Below are 19,648 nucleotides of genomic sequence, written 5' to 3' on the forward strand. Positions count from 1 at the left end.
CCCGGACCGGACGGAGGCAGAGCGGGCATGAAAACTTTCGACCACAATATACATTAAATTATTTGTTTGGCTTATTCTAAGAGCATAATTTTGAGCTGCCTACCCTCTCGCACGGTTCGGCCTTCGGTTTGGCAGGCGTCACGCGCATCTCGTCTGGCTTGTCGTGGCCTTCCGGAGTTCCCTTTTGGGTCGAGAGAGGGCCGGCAGACGGCAGTGGAAACCGCGTTTCACTGGATGAATGCCATCGGTTTTCCGGCCTTTTTAGAGCGCTCAACGGTTGAAATAAATTAAATTTGTTGCTGCTCGTCTGCTCGCACCGGCAACAACAGCCGAATGTCAAACAATGCCTTTCCCCACGATCGGTCTTGGGTGGTGTTGCTTGAGTTTTCCTCCACTCCGGGGCCGGGAACAACCGCTAGGTTTCCGCCGGCGGGAAGCAACAACCACCATGCCACGATGACGACAGCCGGAACGGCCCAATCTTCTGTAAAACGAGCTAATAATAAGGCTGAGGGATGATAATTGAAATCGTTCGGGCTCCAAAGGGTGGCTCGACGACCAGATGCAATTTCCAGCGGCGAACTATTCCGGTTCGGCGAGCCAAGGGTAAACGGCGCGGAAAGGTTTCTTTTCGCGACTGGCAGAACTTTCCCTTCAGCCGTACTGACTGATTTGTTGAACTGGCGAGACTTGTCGGTTTCCGGCTTTCCCCTACCGCGCCGGGACCTAATTCTTTCTCACCAATCCGTGATGCGAAATATACGGCAACGATTCTGGCTTTGCTGATAGCTCCTTGGCAGTTGCTTGCCAGAGACACTGAAATTTTATACACGCTCACTAAACCTTTACAGAGTTTAAAGCATGCCAACGCGGGTCGCAAACTATCTTCGCGGACGTCAAAGACAGGCCGAAACCTCAGCCCGCGACAAAGCCGCCGTTGAGTTGGACATGTTCGTGCAGTTCGTAAAATGGCTGCAGGGTTTTCCCATTTCCGGGACGCCAGTTCATCCGCCAAAGTCCAAAACAAGCCTATCGTGTGCGTTTTGCCTTTATTTTGTTACCCCTTACGGTAAAAAGATATGATTAACAAGAATTAAAGCGGTAAAACTGACACCAAAAGTGGTCTGGTCTCGTGCAGAGTCTTGAAAGATATGATAATTTTTTTAACATTTTGTCAACGCCAAAAAGATAATAGCAATGTTTGGTTGTATGTTGCTATAGGAATGGTTATATGTACTAGCAAGATAAATGCTATCGGTCATTTATGACAGAGGACCACCACAAATAAACAATCTTATATAAGCTCTCTGTCGTCAAGCTAAAAAAACGAACAATTATATTCAAAATGGATTTTGAATTTGAAATATTCTCTCATTTATGAACTTTTAATTTTTTTCCATCTCACATTTCTGCAAAAAAACAATAAATGCAGAATTTTTAACAACAAAACATTTGTTGTTGTTCGTCTAATCCTAAGATGTCTTTGTCGCACGTGAGCCTGCTCATATTTTTTCCATATTCACATGAACCCATTGCAAAGGGCACTAAAACAAACCACACAAACAATGATAAGAAAGTGGTAAATTTTTGAGGTAGCATAACTCGGTATGATAACAAACAACATGCCTGCTCCCTTTCCAACCACTATCTGGGCCATTTCTTTTGTCTGCCGGCAGACAATAGCCTCCAAATGGCGGCATTTAATGGATGTAAAGTTACTAAGAAGGTCATAAAATCTTTGCACACGCACCAGGCACTGCATTAGTTCTTTGACTCACGTTTCACGATTAAATCTCAAGATAGCTCTTTGAATATGATGGTTTTATTTTCTTCAACTCATTTCGATTATTTACCCAAAGCGAGTTTGAAGACGGACTACTTTGAAAATTTCGTTCGTGTGGTTTTCGTTAAAGTAAAACCCATAAAATTATTCCCTTATCTAATATTAACACAAATCGGCGCCATGGGGTGCAAGGAATCCGCTCGCGCTGGACGGGTACGCCATCACCCCTTTTGCGTGAAAAATAAAAAAAAAGGTAACAAACGACACCCTTGTGTCGCCGTTTGGGGGGCGAACGGTTGCTCTGTGCACCACTGGCTTGCTTATGAAATATTTACTACCATCAACATAAAAATTAGATGCGCGAAAGATCGACAACCGGTGAGTACCGGGCTGGTGATTTTTTGTTTTCGTTCACATTTGCGACCGATGCCACACTCAAACTGGAAAGGCTTAACAACGATGTGAATTATTGGCCAAATCGCAAGGTTGCGGTCAGCACGCGGCGGACGCCGAAAGTGGCCTCTGTTGGCTAATTTATATCCCGGTAATGGTTCCGGTCATAATTAACGACCGACAATTAGTGGTAAAAAGTAGGCCCACACGCGCACCGATTTTATCAAAAACCCCCCTCGAAACCATCGGAAGTGGGAAAGGGGTTGGCAAGGGAACGCCGAATATCCATTAACAGGATGGGTTTGCTTAAAAAGTAATACCAACGAAAAATCAACCGAGTGATTTGTAACGTTCCGTTCAACGTGAAAATATGTACATTCCCAATTTCACTATCAGATTATCTTTCATAATTCGCATCGAGATAGGAGTCAAATTAATTTGTTCGTTGTTAAATGTCACAGTATATAACGGAAATAAACTGTCTTAAGCAAGCAGTCAGTTGCTTGAGAGTTTTATGATTAATTTGCGTTTCATCTAATGCTAGTATTAACTGATTAAATAAATCACAGTAAGCCACAGATGGGTGAAACTTTTAAAGAAATCGGTGTTTTTTTTGTTCAAGATCTTCAAAATTATTAATGGTCTACCTTTTAATGTGCTGTTATAAAGATTTGCGTTTCATCTAATGCTATTTCAAATCTCAAAGTCTATCAGAGCCACTCACCTGCAAAAAAAATAAAAAAAATAGAGGATTATTACAATAGAATTAATATGACAACAACTAGACTAAGAAATAGCATGGAGCAAGTCTCAAGACGCTTAGGCTGCAGTTCCTACGAATGTTATAAATCTTATCCATCCAATATTGTCTAAATTCATTTCTCCATATCAAAACTGTCATCGATTTTGAATGGCGAAAGTAAAAGTGCAATCTATTCGATGACAGTTAGTTTTCAGCTTTCCACCACTTTCCGATTACCCAGCTAGGTTACACATTTCCCCATCAAGGCACTCTTGTCATCTGCAAGGTGCCGCTTGCTCGTACGATATTCATGAATGTAAACTTTTGCCCTCCGCGCGCGCTTCCGTACAACACCTTATCATAAATCGTACAATCGTTCAAATCCCCTCCTCCGAGCGTCCGTTTGGTGGAAGGGGCAGTAAAGCAAACATCCTCAGCACCGTAGCACCACACTTCGGTGACATTCGGAAGAACCACAAGCAGCATATGTTCCCGGCAGGAAGCAACGACGGGTGAAGATTGCAAGTTACCCCAAGAAGAAACTTCGGTCGTAAACTTTCCGACGAACTGATAAAATAAATTTCTTCCTTCCGGATCGTCGTTCCTGTTCATGCTGAGTGCACGGGAATCGCTTTTCGAAAAGGCTACTTCACTCGCTTTGGTGACGTCGACATATTTTGTATATTGTTTGTTCCTTTACGAATTACATCAGTCAATAAAACCCTAACTGATCTCATTCCGATTGACAGCAACAACAACATTTAAAAAATGACAAATTATGTTAAACATAGAGTCATTAAGGCTACACATTTAAACTGCTTTTGAAATACGTGTAAGTGTTTAGGAAGCTCACTAATTGCATGGTTCCTTGAAGAATCTTATTCAAGTTCTATTTTAATTTTATCTTACTTGTTCTCGTCTAAACTAGACTAACAAATCGTCAAATTTATTCTTTCTTTAAGCTGTGGTTATTGTGCTTCTAATATTCTCTGCTTTTATTGATGTATTATGAAAATCTTTAGTTTGTTACAAAATTTTACAACATATCGATAACATAAAAAACCTACATCGTACATTAAAGTTTAGCTCACACTCGAAAAAAAAAGCAACACTCGATTTTCAGACAATTGAAAATTCCTTTAAAAAAGTGGAAGACTCGCTTCTCGCAAAGACAAAGTCTGAGCCAAAGTTAGAAACAAATATTTCAGCTCCACAAAAATCCAACTACCGTCCAAATAAATAAACAAAAACGAACTAAACTGATCCTCGCCAAGGAGAATAAAAACGCTACCCATCAGTATGCAATTGGTGAACGAGTGCCATAGCGCTGTTGAATAGCACTAGACAGATGGACTGATGACTTTTCCAGGAATGGGGAAAAGTTTAAGCCAAATATTTATGCTATGCTTCAATTTAAAACTTTTCTGTCGATATGTTCAAACAACTCTACAAACACCAATCGGTTTTCATTGGATATAAGCTTTGCTATTCATGTTAGGGAAAGTGGATAACAAAAGACGAAAGCGTGGCCACTTGTATGTAGTATTATGTAATCATGTAGCAAATAGAAAAATAAAATATTATTAACGTAATAAGATGAATTTCGTTCAGATAAAATATATTACAAAAACATAAACTTAATATACATAAACATAAATATACCTAACAACTTATACCAAGTTCAAGTAATTTAGCGTGCAGTGAGTTTGAGCAAAAAACTTAAAAATATAGTCGTCAAGAATGCCTAAATGTTAAATAGTTTGCAATCTGTACAAACGAATATAATTATCCAATTATTTCAACTGATTTTGTTCTCTTGAATATGGAAAGTGAAACAAACAGAGAAAAATCTCTCCACTCAATTCATTTCCTGTTAGCAACCGCTCCGATGGCATCTTGTAGCGAATAAGAGAACGATTTCAACAGAATGGAAAACTCATCACTCATCGCAGAACTCACCGTTGACACCCTCACCTCCCCGGTCCAGCGTCGGGAGTGCACGCCTCGAAGCGTCTCAACAAGCTGTATCAGTAGCCATAAATCAAAATAAAGCCCAAAAGCTCATGAATGGAGGCCCCACCGCTACATCATCGCTCCATAGGCGGATTTTCCCACTTCTATCTGCAATCTCTAAGGACAACAGGCTTTCTTTTCATTTCCGTCCTTCCCTATGCTTGCCGTTTTCTTCCATCCCAAAAGACCCCGAGGGCTTCCGTCCTCCGTACCATCGCCATAGCGGACACGCTGGACGTCAACCGTAAGGACCTCGCATTTTTGCCCGGGGCCAATTTCTGCCATCGCGAACCGTTGCTCACGCAAGAAGCACCACCACGAGCCGACCGTCTTTCGGGGTAAAATTGAATGACCAAGAGCCCACGGTGGACGCCGACCATGTTATTCGATTTCTACGGGTTTGACCGCGCGCCGCGGGAGGTTGCGGCTGAGCGAAAGATTGGTTGCTTTTTCGCTCCGTTTCGGATCATCCCGCGTTTATTCCATTCAATTTCGTTAAGCACCGTCATCATGTTGTGGCGCTTTCCGCCGCGTGTCCGGTTTGGAAATGGGAAAGTGTGCGACGCAACGCCGAGTAAATTTCTTCATTCACGTTCCCATGGAAGGTAATGCTTTAAGGCAGCATACCGAAATTTTACCACGGCTTTGGGTCTCCGCGAAAGGTGAACAAATAATGTAAAGTGATAAAAAAGCGGCCCTCAATACAGCACCAAGAGTCGCGTCTTCCTTTCTTCCTTTCACAAGTTGATAATTTAATTAACAACGATTTACCGAACGCTGCACCGCGGAAAGGGAAGCTTCATCGCCCGGAATGGCCCCGGTCCCCTGGCTCAGCCGTAGTCCCTTCCGGGAAGCGATTTTCACATCGACCAAAAAACCCGTTGGAGGATGCAAAATCTAATAATGATTTTAACATTTCACCCACGCCTGGAAAATCGCCACCGCCTCCAATTTTCACAATCTTCCCTGCTCACCCGACTTCCAGCCTGCCTGCGATACTGGCTCGAGTAATTAGTGTCCTCGAGATGCGACTTGAATTTTAATTTGCCTCCCCGTCCCATTGGAGCATCATCCTTCTTGCTCCAAGAACCGCTTTTCACTTGACAGGTTTTTACAGCCCTTGGTTTTACAAAGGGCCTTGTTATGAAAGCAGGCTTTTTTTTCGCACAACCAGGTTCAAGGTAGTTCAAAGATTTAAAACTCATCACCGGTGAAAGGGACGTTCGCTCTTTGATACCGAACGGTTACAACTGGGAAGAGGGCAAATGTTAAGTAGGCATTGTGTGCCCGGCATTACGACATTCTCGAGGGCCGACGTCGAGCGCCGGACGATTGATGGGAATATTATCGTGAATCGTCTGGAGGACTTTTCCTCGGAAGAAAACAAGAAGGTACTCAAAAAAGGATTTAATTTGAAACGGACAACAGAAGGAAATCCTTCAGACGATTTCATGACAAGTGAAGGATAGACAGAATACACAAACATGAGTAATGCTAGTTCTGAATAGTTTTTAATTGACGTTCATGAAAATTAAAAAAAAAAACAAAATGATCCAATACGACGAGCTCAATTACGATACAAAATTCACTTCCTTTTCTGGTAAACTTGTCGTTAACAAGTGAACTCAATTTAACCTCTTTTCTATAACATCTGTTCATCATCCTTTCACCTGACATTCATCATTGATCTTCCCCACTTTGTCACCTTTTAAAAGTCGGTTACAGCGCACAACATTCACAGCAGCCCAAAAACCCATCCTTCCACTCCTGGAAGCATAAAAACTGGCGAAGTATTAACGACCGCTCGTAAACGCGCTCCTTACCGCACCCCTCAAGAGCTCCCGGTTCAAATTAATCCACTCTCGAGAGACAAAAGTGTAAAGCTAATTATCCTTTAATGAGAAGAAAAATATCGTAAGCTTCGCTCGTTTGTTCGCGCGCTTGTACCCTGAAAAGATCCCGTTGTATCGTTTCTCCGAGTGCTTCACCTTTGGCTTGACGTTCCTTTACTCCATCATTTCATCCTTTGTTGTGCGCCATTGATTTCTTTGGTCTTTGGGCTGCATTCTTAGCTCTTGTCTTATGCTCTCGCTGTTTCGTGTCGGTAGTTCGGAAGGCAGGATTCATTTACTTTCTGGTTTGCTCCATCCGCCGTTCCGCTGGCTCCCGATGATGCTATAGAAATTTCTCTATCGTTGCTCGCCATTGTAAACGATCCATTCATGCCCATCCGGCAACTCCGATGGCGAGTGGCTAGCGAGCGGCAAAGGAAAACGACCAAATCCTCGATAATGAAGGCGTTCCGAGTGCGATGGAGCAGGTCGGATGACGATTGCCTTCGATGTTGACCCAACACGCCGGATTGCATCATCATCAACCGAACTAACCCCAACCAGCTTTCGTCGCTCGAACGTACGAACCCTAACCTTTCCAGTGCAAACAGAATGCGAAAAGTGAACCGAGGCAAGTGTTACAACATGAAACCTAAAACCTACACCGGGATTTAGCAACAACCGCTGGAAAGCTTAGGAAAGGAAGAATCTTTTGCGAAAAAGCCGGTCGGGTTGGTGGAAAGAAAATTTGTCAGCACTTGCCCTGGAAGCTGGCAGACGCAGGCAACCAAGTGTTTGACTGGCGGAAGGGCTTCCGACGATGAAAAGGTTTAAATTGCTTCATTGTTCCAGGAATGTCTTCATGAAAACCCACTTTACGTTGAACGGGGATGGTTGTAACAAAAAATAAACCAACTGCCAGATGCGAGAGAAAACGATCCCGGGGTGGAGATTAAGCTGAAAAGATGCGTCGGTCGTTTGCTGATGAGTGATGACAGGGTCTGACAGATAAGTGACGAAAGGTCCATGTCAGGGCCTGCACGCCTAGAAGAGACGTCCTGGGTGAAGTAGTGCAGATGATCGTAAATTAACTGCAGGTCAACATGTTGACAAGTTGGGATGAAAACTCGCTATGTTTCAAGAAAAATGCTCCATTGAGGCACGTCACAAACTAAGTAGCGGAAGGATACCTTCTCAAACGATTGCAATCAGAACAGGTTAAGTTAGAGGAATACTAATCAAAGAGTTGCTTTGGGAAGAGTGGTTGAAAGTATATCTACAATAAGCTCCCTAAAATATTTACTAGTAACAAAATTATAATTGGAAATCTACAAACGCTTTGGAGTTCTACACATCAAAGCAAATTGATTGTGGAAACAAAATCGCTTTGCACGCCAACAAAACAGGCTCAGAAAAAACACCAGCTACATGAATATACTGTCTACAAACGATACTACAAACCATGGCCCGTCGGGAAGTGAACGGAATTGAATTAATTATTGATTGGCCGTACTGGGAAATGGCAGGCCGCAAATTGAATCCTTTCCCTCCCAGAGGGAAAAGCAAGATTGCAATCGAAGCCACGGCGTAAAGTCGCTGCACGCCACCGTCACACGTTCGCCAAGAACGGGCCAAGTTCTTGCCTTTCCACAGCGGAGTCCCTCGTGTGGTGCAGCGAAGGACACGAACGAGTTCCGTCTGACGACGGGCGCACATGTACTAATTATTTCTTATTTAGACAAGTTAATTCATTAGCGCGCCAAATTCACACCCAGCGAACCAGCGAAAGAAGTGTCGGACAGGACTTTTCCACTTGAAGCTACTGTCGCTTGTGGGTGAGAAAAAAGAACCTCGAGGCGAAACCAGGAATGAAAGCATAAAGGAGCACAACGATAACATAAGCCACCCACCCACCGAACGTCGGAGCGAAGGAAAGGAATAAAACCAATTGACTGGAGTCCTCCCCTCGAGCGAACGAACGTGAAAGGAGCACCAGGCTGGGAGCTAGTGATTGGTGCCAGCATCGATGATGGTGTCGATAATGACACCAACGATGATGAAGATTATTGTGATGGCGATGCTGATGATGTCTATTCCGGCACAGATGGAGCGACCGGTCTCCATCGGATCGGGTGTGGAAATCGGCCGATCCGGAATCGATTCGAAGGTCACAGGCGCGAGCACGGAGTATCGGTTCGCTGTGTGTGTGTGTGTATGTACGTATGCTTACTGGCCTCACCACAGGATGGTGAATGGTAATTCAATTTCCTCTGCCTAGCCATGGTTTACGCTCAAAAATTGATAAAGTAGGATTTTGTGCTCATACGTGAGAAGGCTGACTAAAGAATCGTGCACGTTTGTCGACCAAACGTAGCGATGTATCTCCCTAGAGCCATCAGAGTGTTTATTCAAATAATATTCTACTTTTTAGCCCTCTACTTTTTTCCACATTTAAAATATTGTTATTTTCCCTCCTTTCGAAAAAAGTGCTTTGAATCTTTGTGGTAAAATAAAAGAATTATTAAATCAACTGTGTTTTAATCAAAGATTACAAGACGAACATTTTTAACCAGTGTCATCTAAACCACAGCTTTGGTCGAAAAAAATATTTCCAGTAGATTTCAAAGCTTTAAAGTCCCTTTTCCAGCAACATAAGATTCAACGGAGACTCAAAAAACGCTGAATGATCATTCCATGTTCTTTTGGTGTCCATGCAAGTTCAGGGAGTCGGCTTCTCGAAGCCAACCGCCACTAACACAATCTACCATTCCAACCGTCTGGGGCTCGTACGGCTCATGGACGACAAGTAGAAACTAACCGAAGATGCAATATTTTGATATTATTTTTCAACATCGTCCGTAAAATATATCATCACTCTGGCGTTTTCGGCTGGTGAAAACTTTGACCAAACGGTACCAATTGACCTTTGCACTTGCGATTCTGCTGTTACGACAAATTTTCTCTTCTGTTCTTGCTATTGATTGATCTTTTCTTTGACCATAAGATTTCTGTCACTTGTTCAAGACTTTTCAAGTAAAGATTGAATTTCACAACATTTACTACTTGTGAGCAATGCATGCGAATGCTAGAAGCACCGTACACATATGCTGAGGCATTGGTAACTTTTGTTTTGGTTTTATTTTCATAAACGAACTCATCATCACCAACATGATGTGTTCAAACTGTCCTTATCATGTTTGCTTTCAATATTTTTCATTTTTTCAATTCAAAGGGAAGATTAGATAAGCCATATGAGCTGGTACGTTACACTTCTTACCAAACATAATACCTCTCTGTTCATCAAACTACAAACATTACCAGCCTATTTGCTGATAAGATATATAGCCCATCAACCATGCTCAGTTACAGTCTTCATTCGAATGAAATCGAACAGTTCAGTTGTTGCTCTTGGCATGATGCAATCGATTAATAACGCTAGTTCGAAAAAAAACTCTAAGCGCTAAAAACCATTCATTTCGTTATCTAAAACGTGTGGCAAAAATACTTCAACATAAAACATGAATCAAACGAAACAAACACTTTTGAAGTGAATTCAAATAAAGTTTTAGTGTGAAATTGTTGAAATAAACCATGACAGGACACTGCGTTAGTCGGTGAGTAAGTAACAGAACAGTGTGAATATTTGTAGTTCTTCGTGATTGAGTGATATTAATGGAAACACGTTATTATAAAACTAGGATGTCAAGCACAAACACAGTCATTTACAAACCAATGTTTTGTGGTTTCTTAAGGTAAATTTTACAGAGAGCTTCAGTAGATAAAACTTACTTCGGAAGAAAGACATGATGGCCAAACGACCCGCTACCCCCAAAACGGGTGGAAGTGTCCAACCAACTAAACGATCGAAAGTGAATGCATCAACATCGGCGGTAGCTTCCGGTACAAATCTTCAAGAAACATATCAAGCAACGGGTCTGAAAGCATCGCTCCATGGCGTATCCTACCAACTGAAACTAGCGCAATTTGTGTTAATTCAAGCCAGTATATTTATGAAGAAAGACCCGAAGTTCATATGTGAGATTTCCTCCGAAGATCCCGCGGCTGGAAAATTTGACGACATAGTATTTCGCTACACGTTCAAACAGGATAAATATAAACTGTGTATTCAAGCCAAACATAAAAGTCCTGAGAAAAACATATCATGGAACGACTTAACGACCAAATCACAGGATGCGCCTTACACGATCGCCAAATATTTCACATCGTTCCTCGAACAAGAACAAAGAGATCCTGGTGTCATCGAAAAGCTCGTGATATGCACCAATGCCAGCCTCGAAACGTCAGTTTCCGACGTACTCGACCAAGAAGCACCATGCGATACCGACATCTACAACATATTCAAAATGATGAAAGCCAAATGTTATCGATTTAACCTTGCCAATTTGAAGAGTGATAAGTTTCAACAAATCAACGAACTTTTAAAGGAATGTTCTGATTGTGGTCGCCTTACCAAACTGCTCGCCGAATGTGTCTACAAACAGACCAAAGTAGAGTTGAAGAACCCACTTTTTGCAAAGTATAGAACCGCATTAGTGAAAACGTTAGTAGGTGGTGTTTACACAGGGAAAGGGGAAAGGGTGTACCACGTTAAAGACGATTTTTTCAACACTGCAGCGACAACTAATGTCGTAAAGTTTAGAGAAGTTTTTGAAAAAGAGTACAAGATGCTCATGGAGACACAAAAAGACAGTAGTCTATCGGTTAAAGATGATATAAAAAAGAAAGGAATACTGGTTTCAGATAATTTTGTTAAATTACCCACCATGTCTGCTAAACAAGCACTTCCCGAACCGGATGTAACAGAGAGTGTCATAAAGGAGTTTTTCGATAAGTTCATTCTGGTTTGTGACTCTCCACATGAAAATAACCTAAGTAGCATCATAATGAATTGCTGGAAGACAATGATAGAACACGAATTACAGTTAGAACAGCTAGGAGCTTATGAAAAAAGCATTGCAAATCAAAAAATGACACAAGTCGTATTTGACTGGATGAAAAATCAATCTACGCAGAAGATAGTTGAGACTGAAGTAAAAGAGCTATTTGAAAAAATTAGTCTCATTTTCCGCTTTCTGGAACTTAAAACTATATCCAAAAGCTACCAGAACTCAATCAATCTGGACAACTGTAAGCTATCCTTTGACCCCGAGTCCCTGTCGTCATCCTCGTTGTGCAACTTCATTGAATCTGACGTCGTGCAGGAGAAAATCTTTGAATTTAATAGTCCTTTCGATGCCAAGTATAGTTTAGTACTTGTGGCTCAACTCATCAAACTTTTTACGATCAAAAGTATCGAAATACTCTTTGTTGACAATAAAATCTATTACAAAAAGAAACAATCTGTTGAGCACATTCTGACATCCATTGAAACACCGTTGTTAATTGTGATTGCATGCAGTACTAAGGCAGATGGTTCAGGGTATAATTTTAGCGAAAAAGAAAAAAGCAAAATAGAGGAATGGAATACTACTGATACAAAAATTATTTTGATCAACAAAATTCCAAATGCAAATCCTCCTGAAGCTTCTGAATTATTCACTTTAAAGAACCTGACCGAAGCATCGAAGAAGGAAATACTCAAGAAACACGATTCGCTACAAATCTTTGGAACAACCATTGCTTTAGAAGACATAGTTCACGACAGTGATGATGTTTTGCTACTGCTTGAGATGTTGGAAACACTAGAACAGATTTGTAATGCTCCCAGTCCGTTAGTTACACTGTATGAGAAGATTAAAACGTGGTACATTCAAAGAGATATCACCCCATACGAGGAAGAAAAACCGTTTGCGTGGCCAACCAAGGCATTATTAGGTGTTTTCCGAACAGTCGTTGACCAAAAGTATTTTGATGAGGGCGAAACAATGACTTTTATAGACTTTTCCAAAAATATTCACAAATCCTTAACGAACGAGACTTTTGAAGTGAAAGCAATAGACGATGTTTTGGCATACCACCAGAAACGACAAATAAGTGACATTCCAGGGTTTTCGGATAAGAAAAACAAAACAAACGTACACATTCTTTTAGATGAGGCTGGTTTTGGCAAATCCACTTATCTAATCTGGCTGGGTTGGTATCTCCAGTCTCAAGAAGATTCTTGGTGGATAATTCGTTTCAAGTCAATTGACTATTCAACCGACTTCAAGAATATTTTGGAATCGACAACCACCGTGGGGCCTGTGGAAGCGTTGCGTATCTTATTCGAAATGATACATCTGGCGCTTTTTGTTGAAAACATTAACACTCAAACGATCAAGAAAACGGACGAACAACGGAACCAGGCGAAACAATGCGCGGTCCTTTTGAATATTGTCGATGGATTTGTTGTATTAGATGAAGAAAGAGCTAAAAAAGTGCAGCTCACTGCCCTTCAAGTGATCGAACTTAGGTTGTTTCAGAAAAAGTTCAACGAAACAAAGCTGATTATTCTTTTCGATGGATTTGATGAAATTGTCCCTACCTACAAAGGTGTCGTATATAATCTGATCAGCCAAATTTCTCGCTTTAAGGGTATTGCCCATGTGTACCTCTCCAGTAGGCCGTACGATTTAAAAAAGGAGTTTGAATCTGTCTTTCAAAAAAACGCAAAGTTTTACCAAATGAAACCGTTTTCAGAACAAGATCGGTTACTAGCTGTCCATGGATTCCTCGCGAAAAAAGTCTCCGCCTATGCACGATGCGATCCAGATCAGGCAAAATTTTTCCTTTTTAGTTTGGAAATCATCATAAAGAACTATTTGTGGGAGTTTAAAAACGCCCCATTGTTCATCAGGTTGGCCCTGCGCACGTGTCGCCCTTTGATTGAGGATTGCGTTAATTTTACCAATTTCACTATAGCAGTGAAGATTTTGCTGAAAGTTGATGAGCATTTCGAAAAATTGAATATGATCGAGAGCTTCATCAAGGATAAGCTGTACATTGCAAACCTGGAAAAACCGCACGCTCTTGATGTCGCTCGTATAACAGCACCCGCGGTAGAAAATGCGGCTGGTTTAACACAACACATCTTCCGGATGCACGGCATGTTGGCACTCTTTGTAATATTCGATCCAGCTATAGTAAATGCATTGCTATTTGATCGAGAACGAGCAGAAGCCCTCGAGTATATGGAAACAATCAAACGGGGATCGAATAAGTCCGGCCTTATCGAAGGAGTGGCTGGAGACGATAAGCCTTTGTTCATACACCAGATATTCGCGGAATATTTTGTAGCATACTTTATGAACCGAAACAGACCATACCGCGACAAATCAATTCAGCCCGGTCTGGTTTCAGACGGATTTTGGGATTTTAGCAAACCAGAGATGAGAGATTGCTTTAATAGGATGTTAATTCGTGACGCTGGCAACAAAACCATCCACATAGTTGCCGCAAACGGTTCTTTTTTAGAGTTGGCGAACCATTTGCAGTCCGATCCACAACTAGCCCAGGAGAAAGATGCGGGTGGTAGGACAGTAACACACCTCATGGTATTTCGAGAGAGATACATTCATAACAAACCGGCGTGGGTTGTGTGGGGAAACGCTTTAACGGACCTTGGTCAAACCGTCATTGATAGCAAAGATGATCTGCTTGGGTGGAGTGCACTGGATTATGCATTCATGATCGATAATCAATGCGCCATATGTGAATTAATAAGACGAGGAGCTAGCTTGAGTAGTACGATCGTTATCAAACAAATAATCCAAGATGATCCTAAAGAAACGATGGAAAATGCAGCAAACTACGAAGAACTTTTCATGAGATTTAAGTTCAGCAGATCCACGACCCAGTATATTCTTGAAGTTCCTCAGACAGTGTCGAATAATTTAATCAATATTAAAAAACTAGATTTAAACTCAGAATTCACAATTTCGCCACTCAGCCCAATGACAGTAACACCAATAACATATTGTGTGCAACAGGATGCGGCGTTGTTGTTAGAGCATTTGCTGATGAGTTCTAAAGACCATTATTCGATGCTGGAAAATAATTCCGAAGAAACAATCCAAATTGCATTCGGCTATCAGAGCGTTAACGTACTTAACTATCTTTTGATCCAAAGGGGATTTATTGTACCAACGATTGATTCAAGCGATTTGTTTTCACTTTCATCAAAGAGCATCTCATCGCACAACAACAGTTTATTCAAAACCCTTTTTGACAGGCTATGTGCAAACGAAAACATTGAAGTCATTAACATGGAACAAAACATTGAATATGTTCAAGATGAAACACCTGCTGGAAACTTCGAAGTGAAGTATTACGAAGCGTTTCCAATTCAAGATATTGCTTCCATACATCGATATATTTTGGAACTTCTATGCGTGTCGGTTTGTTCCAGTAATATTCCAACAACAAGATACATAATAAGTGCGTTAGGTTTAAAAGTTGACAATGAGTTGATTTTTGCAATCCTCAAAGCAACCGCTTGGTACGGATTCAAACACTACAGTTATGATCAACGATCTGCGGGGCCTTTGAAATACCTGATCGATCAATCCTCCAACCTTCATGCGACTGACGAAGAAGGTCTAACGTTACTGCACGTCACTGTTGAGTTTTGCTGTGTCAATACCGCAAAATATCTCATCGAACAGAAACAATTCGACGTTCTGGAAACGTGCCAGCGAACCGGAATGAACGCGATTGACATTTCCGTCGCTGAAGCAAGAGACCTACGGTACAAAGGTTTTCAACTATTTGATGGTAAGAATGAGAAGGACATGTTTCTTTATTTAATAGAACGACCGGTACCGGTAGACTGTCTGCGCACGGTCGATGCACAAGGTAGAACAATGCTAGAGCGAGCAATTACGAATTATTATTATCCATCAGGGCAGTTTATTGTTGAGAAATATCTCGACGAGAGCGTACCCGAACAACGTACACCGTTACATTTGAAAATGATGTTTGAGCAATCAAAGCTAACCGGTACCAAGAATCTTGTTGAATTTATAAAGCGGCTTGTAGCGACAACTAGATACACTATAGATGCCAGAATACAATCGTATAGAGACATTTACAAACAATTGTACGAAGAAATACAAGGTCCACTACAGAAAAGAGATGTCACCATGGACGATATGACTGAGTCAGAAGAATATGATTCCGATGACGAGTTAATTTGATTTTAAATAATGTTTCGGAAACAAAGAGATGTTTATTTGAAACGAGTTCCCAAATACCCATTGTTATAAAATGTCCCAAATTAGACCGGTAATATGCATTGTGCAATAAATGTATAGACATCTATAAAGACACTTCCATTTAAAGACATTCTACCCAGTTCAGAATACATATCCTTAGTCAATATCTTTTGACGTCTGAGATTACAAATGAATCACGAAAGAAAACATCGAGTATAGCATGACATTTCTTAGGATCAATGGAGTTAAATAAATGTCTATTTCACTTACCTGTTCCCAACGGCATATTGCTTGTCTTTTGCTGGACCTTCGTCACCGTCACCGTTGTCTCCTTCTTCTCCTCGGCTTCTTCCGCTGCCTTCCGCACCACCGCCGCTGCCGCTGACGCCGCACCGCCCACGGAACCAACCGGAGCCGCCGTCACGGTAACGACCGTTGTCGTCGGTGTTGCGATCGGTTTCACCTTCGCTAGCGTTGCTCCACCGGCTGTGGATACCGAGAGGCCTCCGGTCGTATTACCTACCGTATTCGCCACCGTGTTGGCCGTCGTGGCGTTTCGTATCACCAGGATCGACTGTGATTTGTCGAGGCGTTTGAGGGTGCGCAGCAGGATCGGTCCTTCCGTGCCATTCTTGCTGAGTCGCTGCTGCAGGAATATCGGACCACCACCACCACCCGCGCCCGATGCCGTGCTCACGTCGAGCGTGGTACCTTTCTTCAGCCCATCGGAAGACTGCAGCAGAATCGTGCTGCTTCCGCTTCCATCCAGGGCGGTGCTCTTGATGGTTGGCTGAAACAGGATCGTGCTTCCGGCGGTGGTACCTCCCGACTCTGTCAGCGCTTTCGTGAGCTGCGCCTTGCCCGTCACCGCCGTCGAGCTGGCCGTGGTCAGTCGCTGGTGCTGCAGAAATATCGGTTTGTCCTCGTCACTGAGCAGACTCAGCAGCTCGTGCGTGTTCTGGAGGATGATCTGTCCGTTTTCCGATCGCGATCCGCGCACCAGAATGATGTTACTATGCTGCTGCTGCTGTTGCTGGGGATGATGGAGCTGCTGTTGTTGGTGCTGATGCTGCTGCGAGGTTGCCACGGTGACCGTGGCAGGGCTCGTGCCCGCCGTCACCACCTGCGATTGGGCAATCTGGATCGCGTGCGACTGCAACGCGCGGGACGCTTCGGCCGAGATGGTGACGCCGGACTTCTCCAGCCCACTTAGGAGCGTACCGGCTCCGCCGCTGGCCGAGGTAACCATCGTTGTGGTGCCGCTGGTGACCACCGTAGCCGTGCCCGAGGCCGCCACCGCCACCGGCTTGACGGTGAGTTGCTGCTGAAGCTGCTCATTGCCACCACCGTTCGATGCCGCTGCATTGCCCTCCTCGGTCGATGGACCTGCGAGAAGATAAGCATAAACTATTGAAAACAACCTACATCAAAGTTCTTACATATCTTTGGCACCTGCTAAGGACCTTTTCTATATCGTCTTGACCAACCCTATTATGTAAATATTGCTTACTTTGAAAGGAAAATAATTGCTATGAAAGGCAAATGTTTTGCTAAGCAAAGTTTTTAATCAAATTTTGACATTACGATATTGCCAGTTATATTTTTAGTCACAGTTTTAACCCGATCAAAGCATATAAGAAATTAATTCACTATGCTACTTTTTCTCCTATTTGAAACGCATCAAAATTGTCTCATTTATAAACATCAACACAGCCAACTCAACTTGAGTCACTCTTCAACTCATTCCCGTTCACTCAATGACACTAAATTCCTTCCACTTTCCAGGTAGTCCTTGTCAAATCAGTTCCTCGTTACCGGGTGTATGAATTCATGGCTGCGCCGAAAGTCGACAAAACAAAATATAGCCACTCGAGAGGTAATTAATTTCATCCCTCCGGAGATGGAACATTTAACTAATTTCGATCATTTACAAATGGCTCGCACGGCTATAAAACTTCACCCGATATTCTACCCAGAGTCCCACGTTCCTAATGGCCCCAGTGCAGTGGTCCAACACACGTCCAGTCGGCGAATGTTCCGGATCAATTTAATGACCACGTGACGGTGATCGGTCGGATACGTAACGTCTGTCCGTGGATGGCAATCGCGAGCAAACAAGGCCGCCACGCAAAGCACGCTGGAAGTGAACACTCAACCACCCGGCCAGGTTGTAAAATCAGTTAGCATCAATAAACTTCCTGCACCGCTTCCACCCGGGACCGTGCCGGCCGCCCGGAACGACTGATGGACGACGGTGAAGTGAAGTTGGGTAGATGTGTGTCGAATCGCTTCTTCAGTCGATGGCCTGGTTTTCCAGCCATCGTTCCCGGTCCCGGAACACGATACTCGACCGCGCAACTGCACTGATGGACAACGTCCTGTACCTTGAGGGGCGGAGTGATGCTGAACGGATGGACGAGGCGAGGGCGAACAAACTATCTGCCAATTGCACACCGGGTGCTGTTCTATATGTAGTTCTCCGTGCAATTCTCTATCCTTTCGAGAGGTAAATTTCGAAAGGTAGATCAACAAACCGCTGTGAAGGTAAACTACGGTAGAAAACGTCCAATAAAATACCGCCCCAAACTAGAAACGAATTCAGACACACTTCAGCATGGTTTTGATGTTTATCGCTTCACTTTCGCGACTACGAGTAAAATCGATTTTATACATTTTAGATTTAGGTAGCTCTTGAGACAATTAAACAAACGAAATATGACAGAAACAACACTTAGTCACAAGAAAAGATACGATCGGTGGTTAATTTATTAGATTTTGTTTGATATCAACATAAGTAAAATGTATTTTAACATAAGAGAAATGTACATATTTATCTTGATTAACATTTCAATCCGAAGAATGTTCTATTATTCACTCTCCTATGAAGAAAGTTTACCATACTAGTAATGTCACCATATATTCATACAAACAATTCCCACTACGATACGGAAAGGGATAACCATTTCAGCCACAAACACACACCGCTGTCCAATCGTTGTCGGAAATTTATGTCCCGATACCGATCGCATCTTAACGATGAGCGGCCACCCACTCCAGCCTTCCGCTGCAAACCGGCAAGATACGAAAAAGATAACTCTGTCAACTGGCTGAAGCAACCCAGGTTCCCGTTTCATTTCGGAGCGAAATTTTCGTCGAGAACGGAGCCCCGTAGGTCGGTAGTCACTTATTAAAAATAAGACATTCCCTTGCAGGTCACGTACGGCGCGCTGTGGCAGAGAGAAGGCCGATCGTGTCATTCGTTTCGTATCCGGCGTTTCGGCTGCTCCTTGAAGGATCCCGAAAAAGGGAGTAACGCTCCACGGAGTTGTCCTCGGAAGCGGTGGCGGCGTCGCGCACCAATATTTGCGCCCGGTCGATAGCCCGTGCCCGTGATAAACGTGCATAGTTTTCCTTAGTGAAAACGCAAACGAATGAGCTAGGCCGTCCCGCCACCGTCCTTCCCTGTTTCCTTGTTTCGCTTGGGCAAAGATTGTCCACTTCAAATCGGAGGGTCTAAGGTTGTTCTCGGAAGACTAGGCCTTAGGCATTGCTAGCAACCAGCTTTCTCCTGCGCGCCACTTTTCCTCCACTCAGCGAGAGCTATAATTAAAACTTTCCGACCCACCCAAACCTCCCGATGGCAACCGCTACCCTCCACCGGCCGCCAACCGAGCATGCGAAACTGCGTCGCGAGCCGAATACATTCGCAACGCAAATTAGCCAGCAAGAGCTG

The 19,648-nt window shown here is 43.0% G+C and overlaps 1 protein-coding gene across 1 annotated transcript in view; it reads right to left on the reverse strand.

Moving 5' to 3' along the window:
* Window positions 1-19,648, reverse strand: part of LOC131265108 (uncharacterized) — a 130,131-nt gene that overhangs the window by 92,711 nt on the left and 17,772 nt on the right. The window contains exon 2 of the mRNA XM_058267370.1: window positions 16,186-17,301. Coding sequence (XP_058123353.1) covers window positions 16,186-17,301 — 1,116 coding nt within the window. The remainder of the gene's footprint in view (window positions 1-16,185; window positions 17,302-19,648) is intronic.

The sequence above is a fragment of the Anopheles coustani genome, chromosome 2 (assembly GCF_943734705.1).
Source record: "Anopheles coustani chromosome 2, idAnoCousDA_361_x.2, whole genome shotgun sequence".
NCBI lineage: Eukaryota > Metazoa > Arthropoda > Insecta > Diptera > Culicidae > Anopheles > Anopheles coustani.